This window comes from Mobula birostris, chromosome X (genome assembly GCF_030028105.1).
Source record: "Mobula birostris isolate sMobBir1 chromosome X, sMobBir1.hap1, whole genome shotgun sequence".
Lineage (NCBI taxonomy): Eukaryota > Metazoa > Chordata > Chondrichthyes > Myliobatiformes > Myliobatidae > Mobula > Mobula birostris.
Window position 1 is genome coordinate 25,238,876 of NC_092402.1, and position 14,439 is coordinate 25,253,314.

General features: G+C 39.5%; 1 protein-coding gene across 1 annotated transcript in view; it reads left to right on the forward strand.

The window, feature by feature from the left end:
• The first annotated feature begins 369 nt into the window (after positions 1 to 369).
• Positions 370 to 14,439, forward strand: part of LOC140191351 (tumor necrosis factor receptor superfamily member 16-like) — a 137,516-nt gene continuing 123,446 nt past the window's right edge. The window contains exon 1 of the mRNA XM_072248672.1: positions 370 to 546. Within this exon, the coding sequence (XP_072104773.1) occupies positions 505 to 546 (42 nt within the window). The 5' untranslated portion in view covers positions 370 to 504. The remainder of the gene's footprint in view (positions 547 to 14,439) is intronic.

The window sequence follows — 14,439 nt, forward strand, 5'->3', positions numbered from 1 at the left end:
TGCAGAGTACTTTCTAACTCGGAACTTGAACACAGTAAAGTGTAGCAGTATGTTGGAGATTGTGTTCGCATCTAATTGATGTCATGGGTCAGGAAATAAACTCAGAGGAAGGTCCTGAAACATTGAAACAAGCCAGGAATTGCTAAGCGTGTGCTCGTGAATGGTAGTGTTATATTTAAGGAGGCGCGTTGCTAAATAACCTTTATTTAAATACTTTCTTTCGAGGATGTAGCTGTCGATCTGGTTTGCAATATGTCAGATGTCTGTGGACGGGGAGGAGATGATAGATCCAGCCAGCCAACCAGTGACAAGCTGACGAGATGATTTCAATGAAAATGCGGCGTGTCCAGCCCACGAGCGCAGTTCTGGTCCAGTAAAAGTCAATCCCTGCCTTTGATATTCAGCTCCTAGCTGGGGCAATGGAGATAGAATAAAAGGTTCAGAGCAAATCGCAAAGTAGTGTACGGGAGCCCGACCGCGGAGCTGTAAACACATACAGAAGTCATGATGACAACTTTGCAGCTTTGCATGCTGCTCTTTGTAGCGGTAAGTGATATTAATTTGTGTGTGTTTCTTTTGCTTTGAGGTATGTATGCGTGATCGCAAATATAATGGCCCCCTTTCTCTCTACCTGTAACCGCCAGCGTCAGGGGAAATGTGCCGGTATATAGGTACGGTTAACACTTCATTACTTTGCAGCGCAGTTCCTGGATAGCAGGTCAGACAGTTTTAAATAAAGGGCATGCAATCAATGCACTGGAGTCCGGTTCGAAATTGACTCTTATCTCTGCAGATTGCTCCCGCAGTCGCAGTTTATAGCAGAGTTGAGCTTCCACTGAACTTTCCAATTGGGCGTTGTTAAGTGGTTTTGACGGGAAAGAAAATACCGTTTTATAGCAACTTTTTGAAAATCGGCGTTTTATTCACGGCTTCCCGTTTTGCAAGATGAACTCATCTCGGAAAAAATATTTAAGTTCGAGGAAAGTTGTGAAAATCTAATTTATGTTTTGAAGCAATTGGCTCCAATTCATCAGCAGCGCCAAAGCAGGTTGAACGCGGTTCATCTCAGTATTTTGGTGCTGTGCAGGCACACCTCCGCCTGCGATAATGCGCGGAGGTTATTGCTGTGTTTATAACCTCCTTGCTTTCGGGTTAGATCTACACGTTCTTTTTTCCGATATCGCTTTGTCCGTCGGCGATGTCTCTCTTTTTATCACTTCGCCCGGCTGATTGAAACCAATCGATTCTCCACAGTGAATCTGGACCGATGTCAAAGTCATTTAAATGCTGATACTTTTGACGTTGTTTTCGATGTTGCCGAGAATTGGGTGGGTGCTTGCGTCCAGATGGAAGAGGGAGGGAGAGTGAAGGGTAGCTACACGGTTATGGGGGAATATTTGCCCGACTGTTCAGCCGCGGTAACCTGGAACACTGGACAGTTTATATAGTAGCTTGTTCTTTCAGCAAAACACAAAACTGCTGGAGAAACTCAGCAGGGCAGGCAGCATCCGTGGGGCGTGGGGGGTGGGGAGGATAGATAGTCGCCATTTCCAGATGAAAGGTCTCGACCTGAGCTGGTAACTGTCCATTTATCTCTGTAGGTGCTGCTGATCGCTGAATTCCTCCAGCAGTTTTTTTTTGCTCCATATTCCAGTATCTGCAGTTTCTTGTTGCTCCAGTTTGATTTTGAACCGTGCGGGAGAACATGGAACAAATAGAACGCCATGCATTGGGAAACATTTATTCCTTCGGAGTTACTGAATGAAAGAGAAGCAACCCTAAATTCTATTCATGCCCGAGTCTGTGCTGTTTAAAAACAGGCGGCACTGTTATCGTTTCAGCTCACCGGCTGTTAGTCTGTGAAATTATTTTCTATCGAAAAGGGCGGAGAAAAAGATTTTTTAAACAACGGAACTGAGTTTCGAAGATAGTTTGTTGCATGGTTCCGTAGTTCGTTTCACCGCCCTTTACGGTACAAAATAATTTCACAGATATGCTGCTGCGTTGGAACTGCTCTTAAACAACATGGACGCATGCATGTGCAGAATTCCGAGCTGCTTCACTCATATTCAATAACCCCGAAGGATGAAATGTGTGCGGGAAGGCAGCCAATGAGTTAATTGCATTGGTGTATAAATGTGCTCACTGTAACCAGCATACACACGGAAAAGGCGAGCGGCAATCTGGAAAACCTGATGGTACTGTAAACTAGAAATGGGGTGAATAGAAAGATGCCAAAAGGGTAAAAAGAAGCCCTTTCCCAAAGCGTAACGCGTGGTCAGTCATTACCTTTTTAAGCATTTGCAATTTTATAACCAGGAGAGAGGACTTGGAAGTGCCCAAAAGGCCGTGTATAATTAAAAAGAGCAACGCTGGTTCAGTTATTCGAATGTGACCAGCAAGGGGCGTAATTCGGAATGAACGAGAGTAAAGATTGTTCAGGGAGTTGAAGACCATTAACCAGGAGGAACGGGGAAACACTGTCTAACATCTCTTTCGAAAATTGCAGTTTTATTATATAGAGCATTAGGCTAATTAGATTACAACGATGTGCCCACGAATCCTGTTTAGAAATAGCCAGTATGGGGATGCATCCTGCGAATTGGTCAGTAAAGGGCACAGATCCAGATTTATCACTGGATGAACGGAAGGCGGTGATTTTGTTGAACGCTGTTTAGATTTGTGGTACTTGGATTGCGTGTCAAAATCTGGGGATTTTTGCAACAAAAGTTAATATGATTTAAAGAAGAACGAAGAAGATAATTAATAAGGAAGGCTGTGATGGTGAAAATGATTATAACAGGTGGTTCCAGTAGGAGTAGGAGCCACATCGTGGGCCAAGAGTGTAACATTTATAATTTTGGTAATATCAGGCAGAGGGAGACACAGCCCTGTGGCCTCTTTACGTAATTAATATAATCGTGACTCTGGCTACAAAGTTTCACAGGCACTCCTCAGTCTTGTCATCCTGTAGTCTTTTTGCTGATAACACTATCTGTAAATTTTGTGTCAATGTGCAGAATTGACCTTCGACCTGAAATATTGACTGGTTTTACTTTTCACAGATGCTGCTTAACTGGAAATCTCATTTCCATTCCATCATTTGTGTTTGCATTTCAGATTTCAGCGCTTACAGTTTTTTTCATCAAATTGTTCTCAGTATCTCCATGTGCAAAACATTAATTTATCAAAAACAGTCATGTTCTATGTACTGAATTTAGAGCATGCTTAAGTTTTTACAACACTCCAAGTACTCCAAAGCTCTCAGTGACTTTAACTCCCAAAGCAAAATATTGTGATGTTGGGAATCTGAAATGCAAAACAGAAATTGCCATAAATATTCATCAAATCAGGCAGCATCGTGGAGAGATGGTTCATCAGCACTACCAAATTTATCATAAAAATTAAAAATGCTGAAACAATTTTATCTGAACTGGGGAATGCCTAAAGGGATTGTACCTGAAAGTTAATTGTTTCTGTTTCCAGGAATGCTGTTTGACCAGTTGAGTGTTTCCAACATCTCCTGTTTGTATTTCAGATTTACAGCATCTGCAATTTTCTAATCTTTATTTATTATAATTGAAGCTCAGTGAGTTCATTCTGCAGAGAGATGGTTCATTCTTGGTCCTGAGTCAAATTATTCACTGGCAGAGAGTTGCCTTAATTTTTGGTTGTGCTTCAAAGACATGAGTTGTATAAGAATACATCAAAGAAATGGGTCCTTTGGCCCAAATTGTCCATGCCTACCTACCAAGGTGCTTACATAAACTAGTCCCATCTGCCTGAATTGAGGTAATATCCTTCTAAACCTTTCCCATCCATACACCTGCCTAAATGTTTTTTAAATGCTATAATTGTACCCACTTGTTCAATTTCCTCTGGCAACTTGTTCCATATACCTACGATATTCTATATGGAAAACTTGCCTCTCAGGTCTCCTTTAAATCTTTTATCTTCTCACCTTAAGCATATGCCCTCTCGTTTTAGGCTGGGGTAAAAACTCTGACCTTATCTATGCTGGTGTAACTCCTGAAGACATCATCAGCAAAATGGTCAGTGCTTAATTGCAGGAGAGCAGTTAGAGAGCAAGGGCTCACACCGGGTTCCTGGCATGGCACCTCTTCATCTATAATGATATTTTAACCCTGTTGGATACTGCTTCCAATTATGGGAATATATCCTAAGCACTAATTAAAATGCAGTGTATTTTTTCACTTAAATTTAACAATTCCAAGTGTATATGTGTAGAGTCAATATGTTCAAATTAATAAGGATTAGCTTTGATGAAAGATATTGACCTGAAAAAAGACCATAAGGCACGTGAGCAGAATTAGGCCATTTGGCCTGTCAAGTCTTCTCCACCATTCCTTCATGGCTGATTTATTATCCCTCTCATCCCCATTCTCTTGCCTTCTACCTGTAACCTTTGATGCCTTTATTCATATAGAACCTATCAACCTCCACTTTAAATATACCCAAAGACTTAGTCTCCACAGCCAACTGTGGGAATGAATTCCACAGACTTACCACTCTCAGGCTGAAGAAGTTCCTCTGAGGCTGTGTTCTAAAGGGATGTTCTTCTAATCTGAGGCTGTACTCTCTGATGCTTGTCTCCACAAATATATAAAACTCATCCTTATTCTAAAAGGATGCACCTCTATTGCAAGGCCGTGTCCTCTGGTGTTAGACTCTCCCACCATAAGAAACATCCTCACCACATCCACTCTATCAAGACGTTTCACCATTCGATAGGTTTCAATGAGGTCTCCCCTCATTCTTCTGAACTCCAGTGAATAAAGGCCCAGAGACATCAAAAGCTCTTCATATGACAAGCCATTCTATCCTGGAGTCATTTTTGTGAACCGCCTTTGCACTCTCTCCAGTTTCAGTACATCCTTTCTAAGATAAAGTTTATAAAATCTCAGCATTACATCCTTGCTTTTATATTCTAGTCTCCTGAAATGAATGTTAACATCACACTTGACTTCTTCATTACAGACTCAACCTGCAAATTAACCTTTAGAGAATCCTCCACAAGGACTCCGAAGTCTCTTTGCATTTCTGTTTTTTTGTATTTTCTCTCCATTTAGAAAACAGTCAACCCTTTTATTTCTTCTACCAAAGTGCATGTCCACACACTTCCCAACACTATATGCCATCTGTCACTTATTCCGTTGTCCTAATCTGCTACAGAAGTAGCCACTATACTTCCTCAAAACTACCTGCCCCTCCACCTATCTTAGTATTGCCTGCAAATTTTGCAACAAAGCCATCAATTCAACAAAGCCACATATAACAACCTGGATGAGGAAGTGGAGGGATGGTTTAGTAAGTTTGCTGATGACACAAAGGTTGGAGGTGTTGTGGATAGTGTGGAGGGCTGTCAGAGGTTACAGTGGGACATTGATAGGATGCAAAACTGGGCTTAGAAGTGGCAGATGTGGTTCCACCCAGTTAAGTGTGAAGTGGTTAATTTTGGTTGGTCAAATATGATGGCAGAATATAGTATTAATGGTAAGGCTCTTGGCAGTGTGGAGGATCAGAGGGATCTTGGGGTCCGAGTCCATAGGACGCTCAAAGCAGCTGCGCAGGTTGACTCTGTGGTTAAGAAGGCATACGGTGTATTGGCCTTCATCAATCGTGGAATTGAACGTAGGAGCAGAGAGGTAATGTTGCAGCTCTATAGGACCCTGGTCAGACCCCACTTGGAGTACTGTGCTCAGATCTGGTCACCTCACCACAGGAAGGATGTGGAAGCCATAGAGAGGTTGCAGAGGAGATTTACAAAGATATTGCCTGGATTGGGGAGCATGCCTTATCAGAATAGATTGAGTAAACTCGGCCTTTTCTCCTTGGAGCAACGGAGGATGAGAGGTGACCTGATAGAGGTGTATAAGATGATGAGGGGCATTGGTCGTATGGAAAGTCAGAGGCTTTTTCCCAGGGCTGAAATGGTTGCCACAAGAGGACACAAGTTTAAGGTGCTGGGGAGTAGGTACAGAGGAGATGTCAGGGGTTAGTTTTTTTACGCAGAGTGGTGAGTGCGTGGAATAGGTTGCCGGCAACGGTGGTGGAGGTGGATACGATAGGGTCTTTTAAGAGACTTTTGGATAGGTACGTGGAGCTTAGAAAAATAGAGGGCTATAGGTAAGTCTAGTAATTTCTAAGGTTAGGACATGTTCGGCACAACTTTATGGGCCGAAGGGTCTGTATCATGCTGTAGGTTTTCTATGTTTCTGAAAAGAATCAGTCCCAGCACAGACCCCTATGGAACACCACTAGTCACCATAGCCAAACAGAAAAGGCTCCCTTTATTCCCAGTCTTTGCTTTCCGCTAATCAGCCACATGCTAGATTCTTTCCTGTAATACCATGGGCTTGTAGCTTGTTAAGCAGCCTCATGTGTCACTCCTTGTCAAAAGCCTTCTGAAAATCCAAGGACATAACATCAAGCGATTTTTCCTTTGTCTATCTTGCTTGTTATTTCTTCAAAGAATTCCATCAGACTTGTCAGTAGAGATTTACCCTTATGGAAACCATGCTGACTATGGCCTATTTTATCATGTGTTTCCAAGTACCCTGGGACCTCATCCTGAACAGTCGACTCCAACATCTTCCCAACTACCGACCTCAGACTAACTGGCTTCTAATTTCCTTTCTTCTGCTTCTCTTCCTTTTTGAAGAGTGGAGTGACATTTGTAATTTTCCAGTCTTCCGGAACCATCCCAGAATCCAGTGATTCTTGAAAGATCATTACTAATACCGCCACGATCTCTTCAGCCACCTCTTTCAGACCCCTGGGATGTATACAATCCGGTCCAGGTGACTGTTCTATCTTCAGATCATTCAGTTTCCCAAAAAAGTTCTCCCTATAATGATAGCTTCACATACTTCATGACCCCTGGCACCTGGAACTTCCACCATACTGCTAATGTCTTCCACAGTGAAGACTGATACAAAATACTTATACAGTTCATCTGCCATTTCCTTGTCCCCCATTTCTACCTCTCCAGCATTGTTTTCCTGTGGTCCGATATCTACCTCACCTCTCTTTTACACTTTATGTATCTGAAGAAACGTTTAGTATCCTCTTTAATATTATGGACCAGCTTACTTTCATATTCTATCTTTACCATCAATGACATTTTTCATTGCCTTCTGTTGGTTTTTCAATGCTTCCCAATCCCCTAATTTCCCACCAATTTTTCCTCTATTATATGCCCTCTCTCTGGCTTTAATGTTGGCTTTGAATGCTCTTGTTAGCCACAGTTGAGTTATCCTGCCTTTAGAATACTTCTTTTTTAGGATGTATCTATCCGAATAGCTTCCAAAAACTCCAGCCGTTGTTGCTCTGCTGTCATCCCTGCCAGTGTTCTTTTCTATCAAAATTCAGGGTGAATTCGATCATATTATATTCACTTGTCCCTAGGTGTTCTTTTGCCTTAAGTTCTCTAATCAATTCTGATGCATTGCACAACACCTAATCCAGAACAGCTGATCCCTTAGTGGGCTCAACCACGAGCTGCTCTAAAAAGCCATTTCATTGGCATTCTAGGAATCCCCACTCTTGGAAACCAGCACCAACCTGATTTTCCCAATCTACTTACACATTGAAATCCCCCATGACAATTGTAACATTGTCCTTTTGGCATGCATTTTCTATCTCCTTCTATCAGTTCTATCAGTTTCAATGATATGCTCCCTCATTCTTCTAAACTTCAGTGAGTACAGGCCCAGAGCCGTCAAATACTCTTCATATGTTAACCCTTTCATTCCCTCAATTATTCCTGTGAGCCTCCTCTGGACCCTTTGTAATGCCAACACATCATTTCCACAAGACTATAAGACAAAGGAGCAGAATTAGGACATTCACCCCAATGAGTCTGCGCTGCCATTCCATCATGTCTGATCCCGGATCCCACTCAACCTCATACGCCTGCCTTCTTGTCATATCCTTTGTTGTTCTGACCAATCAGAAAACTACCAACTTCTGCCTTAAGTATACCCACGGATTTGGCCTCCACCACAGTCTGTGGCAGAGCATTCCACAGATTCACCATTCTCTAGCTAAAAAATTTCCTCCTTACCTCTGTTCTAAAAGGTCACCCACAATTTTCAGACTGTGCCCTGTAGTTCTGGATACTCCCACCATAAGAAACATCCTCTCCACATCCACCTTATCTAGTCTTTTCAACATTTGGTAGGTTTCAATGAGATCCCCCCTCCCTCCCCCGCGTTCTTCTAAATTCCAGTGAGTACAGGCCAAAAGCTGCCAAATGCTCCTCATATGTTAACACCTTCATTCCCGGAATCATCCCCATGAACCTCCTCTGGACTCTTTCCAATGATAACACATCCTTTCTGAGATACAGCCTGACTAGTATGTTATAAAGCCTCAGCATTATCTCCTTGCATTTATATTCTATTCCCTTTGAAATAAGTGCCAACATTACATTTACCTTCTTTACCACAGACTCAGACCTGTAAATTAACCTTCTGGGAGTCTTGCACGAGGACTCCAAAGTCACTCTGAACCTCTGATGTTTGAACCTTCTTTCTGTTTAGATAATAGTGCACATTAATGTTCCTTTTACCAAAATGCTTTATCATACATTACTCAGCACTGTATTCCATTTGCCACTTTATTGCCCATTCTTCCAATTTGTCTTCAGTCCTGCTGCAATTGCATTGTTTCCTCAGCACTACCTACCCCTCCACCTGTCTTCATATCATCTGCAAACTTTGCCACAACGCCATCAATTCCATTATCTGAATCACTGACAAACAATGTGAAAAGTAGTGATCCCAATACTGACCCCCGAGGAACACAGCGAGTCACCAGCAGCCAACCAAAAAAAGCCCCTTTTACAGTATTTCCACTCACTGCCTCTTACCTGTCAGCTATTCCTCTATCCATGCCAGTATCTTTCTTGTAACACCATAGGATTTCATCTTGTTAAGCACCCTCATGCGTAGCACCTATCAAGTGCCTTCTAAAAATCCAAGTAAATGACATCCACTACCTCTGCTTTGTCCTCCTTGCTTGTTACTTCCTTGAAGTACTCCAACAGATTTGTTAGGCAAGATTTCCCTTCACAGAAACCATATTGACTTTGACTTATTTTATCAACGGTCTCCAAGTACCACATCCTTAATAATACACTCCCAACACTTTCCCAACCACTGAGGTTAGGCTAGCTGGCCTACAATTTCCTTTCTTTTGCCTTCCTCCCTTCTTAAAGAGTAGATTGACATTTGCAATCTTCCAGTCCTCTGTGAGCATGCCAGGATCAAGTGATTCTTGAAAGGTCATGATCAATTCATCTGTTATCTCTTCAGCAACCTCTCTCAGGACTCTGGGATGTAGTCCATCTGGTCCAGGTGACCTATCCACCTTAAGACCTTTCAGTTTGCCCAGCACTTTTTCCTTTGTAATAGCAATGGCACTCACTCCTGCTCCCTGACACTCATGGACCTCTGGCATATGGCTAGTGTCTTCCACAGTGAAGACTGATGCAAAGTACCTATTAAGTTCATCTGCCCTTTCTTTGTCTCCCATTACTACCTCACTAGCATCATTTTCCAGTGGTCCAAAATCAATGCTCACCTCCCTTTTACTCTTTAACTGAGAAAACATTTAGTACCCTGCTAATTTGCCTATTATTGGCTAGCTTGCCCTCATAGCTCTTCTTTTCACTTCCTATAATTTTTTTAGTTAGATTTTAAAAGCTTCCCAATCATCCTACTTCCCACTCTCTTTTGCTACTTATATGCCCTTTCCTTGGCTTTTATGCAGTTCTTAACTTCCCTCGTTGGCCACAGTTGCCTACCCCTGCCATTTGAGAACCTCTTCTTCTGTAGGACATATCTATCCTGTGCTTTGTGTACTACCCCCAGAAATTTCAGCCACCTCTGCTCTGCCAACATCCCCGCCAGTATCCTCCTCCAATCCACCTGGGCAAGCTCCTCTCTCATGCCTCTGTAATTCTCTTTATTCCATTGTGATATTGATACATGTGGCTAATATTTCTCCCTCTCAACTTGTATTGTGAATTCAATCATATTATGATTACTGCCTCCCAAGGGCTCCTTTACCTTAAACTTCCTAATCACATCTGGGTTATTACACAACACCCAATCTAAGATAGCCTTTCCCTGAGTAGGCTCTAGCACTAGCTGCTCTAAAATGCCATTTCAATCCTCATCTCAGGTCCTCATCCAACTTCTGTTACTTCAAGAAAAAAGATGTCCCTCGTAAATCTGTGCTGGTTCCTCTTTATTCATCCATTTGATTGCTTGAGGCAGCCATTAATTTTCTCCTAGATTATGTTTCTAAAGATTTTTCCACCACTGTCTTTAAACTGTAACTGCCAGATTTATCCTTCAAGAGTACCGTTTTACTAGCCCTTCAGCACCTTTCCCGTGTTAGGAACTATTGAAACATTGGCAATTTCTGCCTTTTATTTCCTTCAGTAGCCAAGGATCCATCTCAATCAAGCAACTTTGCTGGATCTTTCTTTTCTTTCTTTTTAAATCTTTTTATTGAATAAGTATACAAAAAGGTAAGCCACATAGGCACTAATACACTGTTAGAATATAATAAAATTACAGGAGATATTAATACAAAAAAAATGATACAAACAATGTAATTTAAACATAACATACTAAGGTAACATAATAGTATACTAATTTTTTATCAATAGAGAAAAGGGAAAAAAACCCCAAAAAAAACCCACCGTGCAACTAACTAAAAGCAAAGCAAAGCAATGGGCTAACTTGAAACCAAACAGAGTTAAAAAACTTAAAATCACGTCCTCAATCCCGACCTCCATTAAAAACAGTAAAACAAAACAAGAAGGGTATATAAATATAGAGCAAAAAAAGAGAAGAAAAAAAAATTACATTAAATGAAAATATTGAATAAAAGATCTCCAGGTCTGTTCAAATTTAAGTGAGGAATCGTAAAGATTGCTTCTAATTTTCTCCAAGTTCAAGCATAATATCGTCTAAGAAAACCAAAAAAAGGTAGTTGGAGCATTAAGCTCTTTCCAATGTTGTAAAATACATCTTTTCGCCATTAAAGTAAGAAATGCAATCATTCTACGGGCTGAAGGAGAGAGATTACTGGAAATTTTAGGTAATCCAAAGACAGCAGTAATAGGGTGAGGAGAGATATCTATATTCAATACCTTGGAGATAATATTAAAAATGTCTCTCTAAAAAGTTTCCAGAGTAGGACACGACCAAAACATATGAGTTAAAGAGGCTATCTGCCCCGGACATCTATCACAAAAAGGACTAATATGAGAATAAAAGCGAGCTAATTTATCTTTGGACATATGTGCTCTATGAACAACTTTAATTTGAATTAGGGAATGTTTAGCACAGATAGAGGAAGTATTGACTAATTGTAAAATCTGCCCCCAGTCATCCACGGAAATGATAGACCCCAATTCCTGTTTCCAATCTACCCTAATCTTATCAAATGGAGCTTTCCTAAGTTTCATAATAATATTATAAATCATAGCCGATGCACCTTTCTGACATGGATTAAGGTTAATTATAGTATCTAAAATATATGTAGCAGGAAGCAGTGGAAAGGAAGAAAGTATAGTACTTAGGAAATTTCTAACTTGTAGATATCTAAAAAAATGTATTCTTGATAAATTATATTTATTAGATAATTGTTCAAAAGACATAAGGGAACCATCTAAAAATAAATCCAAAAACCGTGAAATACCCTTAGTCTTCCAAATTTGAAAAGCACGATCCATAAAAGAGGGAGAAAAAAATATGTTACTTTAAATAGGAATCGCTAGCCCAAATTGGTTAAGATCAAAAAATTTTCTGAATTGAAACCAAATATGTAAGGTATATTTAACTATCGGGTTAGATACCTGTTTGAGGCGTTTCAAATCAAAAGGAAGAGAGGAACCTAAAATAGAGCCAAGTGTATAGCCCTGAACAGATTGTAATTCCAATGCTACCCATTTAGGAATGGATAGTATATCCTGGTCAAGTAACCAAAATTTCATATGTCGAATATTAATTGCCCAATAATAGAATCTAAAGTTAGGTAATGCTAAACCTCCATCTCTCTTAGCTTTCTGTAAATGTATTTTACCCAGTCTCGGGTTTTTATTTTGCCAAATAAATGAAGAAATTTTTGAGTCAACTTTATCAAAAAAAGATTTTGGAACAAAAATTGGTAATGCCTGAAATATATATAGAAATTTTGGCAGAAAAAACATCTTAACTGCATTAATACGACTAATCAAAGTTAAATATAAAGGAAACCATTTAGATGAAAGTTGAATAATATGGTCAATTAAGGGTAAAAAGTTAATCTTAAATAAATCTTTGTATTTACAAGTAATTTTAATCCCAAGATATGAAAAATAATTATTAATCAATTTAAATGGAAAGTTATAAGGGAAGTTGTTTATTAATCGGGAAAAGTTCACTCTTACTAAGATTTAATTTATAACCTGAAAAGAGACCAAATTGTGCTAATAACTCTAAAACAGCAGGGATGGATTTTTGGGGATTAGAAATATATAAAAGTAAATCATCAGCATAGAGTGATATTTTATGGGACTTTAAGCCCCGAGTTATCCCAGTAATATTTGGAGATTCTCGAATGGCAATTGCAAGAGGTTCTAAGGCAATATCAAATAATAAAGGACTAAGAGGACAACCTTGTCGAGTACCTCGAAAAAGAGGGAAAAAAGGTGAGCTTAGAGAGTTAGTACGGACCGAGGCCACAGGAGAATGATATAACAGTTTGATCCAGGATATAAATTTCGAGCTAAAATTAAACATTTCAAGCACCTTAAATAAGTAAGGCCATTCTACTCTATCAAAAGCTTTTTCAGCATCTAAAGAGATAACACACTCAGGAACATTTTGTGAGGGGGTATAAACAATATTTAACAGTGTGCGAATGTTATAAAAAGAGTAAGGACCTTTAATAAAACCCGTTTGGTCTTCCGAAATAATAAAAGGGAGTACTTTTTCTAATCTGTTTGCTAATAACTTGAAAAAATTTTAGAATCAACATTTAGTAAAGATATTGGTCTATAAGATGCACATTGAGCAGGATCTTTATCCTTCTTTAATATTAGAGAGATTGACGCTCTATTGAAAGATTCGGGAAGTTTACCAAGTTTTAATGAAGCCTTGAAAACCCTATAGAACCAAGGGATTAATGAAGGTGCAAAACATTTATAAAATTCTACAGTAAACCCATCAGGGCCAGGAGCTTTCCCCAGGTTCATAGAGGAAATAACATTCTTAATCTCATCAGTGGTAATGGGAGTATCTAACATAGAAGACATATCCTGTGAAATCTCAGGGAAATCTAGGTTATCTAAAAAATCATTCATATATTTAGAGTCTCGAGGAGATTCTGATTGATATAAGGAAGAATAAAAGTCAAAGAAGGTTTGATTAATCCCCGCATGATCAAGTATCAGTCGGTCATCTTGATTATAAATCTGATTAATTTGAGATTTAGCATAATTAGACTTCAATTGGTTAGCCAACAGTTTGACAATTTTGTCACCGTGTACATAAAATTCACTTCTTGTTTTCTTTAATTGGTTTACAATCGAGGATGAAAGTAATGAACTGTGTTCCATTTGAAGTTCAGTGCTTTGTTTATATAACTCCTCAGAGGGAGCTGTAACATATTTCTTATCAATTTCCTTAATCTTGTCCACAATTACCAACTCCTCCTGCTTCAGCTTCTTCCTCAAAGCAGCAGAATACGAGATAATCTGACCACGAATATAAGCTTTAAAAGTATCCCAAAGAATGTTCACAGAAATATCCTCTGTATAGTTGATTGTAAAAAAAAGATCAATCTGTTCATTCATGAAATTAACAAAGTCCGAGTCCTGAAGCAACAGCGAATTAAAACGCCATTGTCTATTATTTTGTGTATTGGCCAGAATTTTAATAGAAAGCTTAAGTGGAGCATGATCCGAAATGGTTATAGAGTCATAATCACATTTAATCACTGAAGAAATAAGACGAGAGTCAATAAAGAAATAATCAATTCTTGAATAGGAATGGTGAACATGTGAAAAAAAAGAAAAATCTTTTTCCTGAGGATGCAAAAAATGCCAAATGTCCGTCGACCCAGAATCAGAGAGGAATGAATTAATCAAAGTTGCAGATTTATTAGGTAAGGTCTGTAGAGGAGCCGAACGGTCGAAAGCTGGAGATAAACAGGTATTAAGATCTCCGCCCCAGATCAATGAAAACTCATTCAAATTCGGGAACTGATTGAATAATGATTTATAAAATTCCGGACAGTCCATATTGGGAGCATAAACATTAACCAAAACTACCTTTTTATTAAATAGTAGACCACTAACCAGTAGAAATCTACCATTCGGATCAGAGATAATATCATGTTGTATAAAAGTAACTGAGG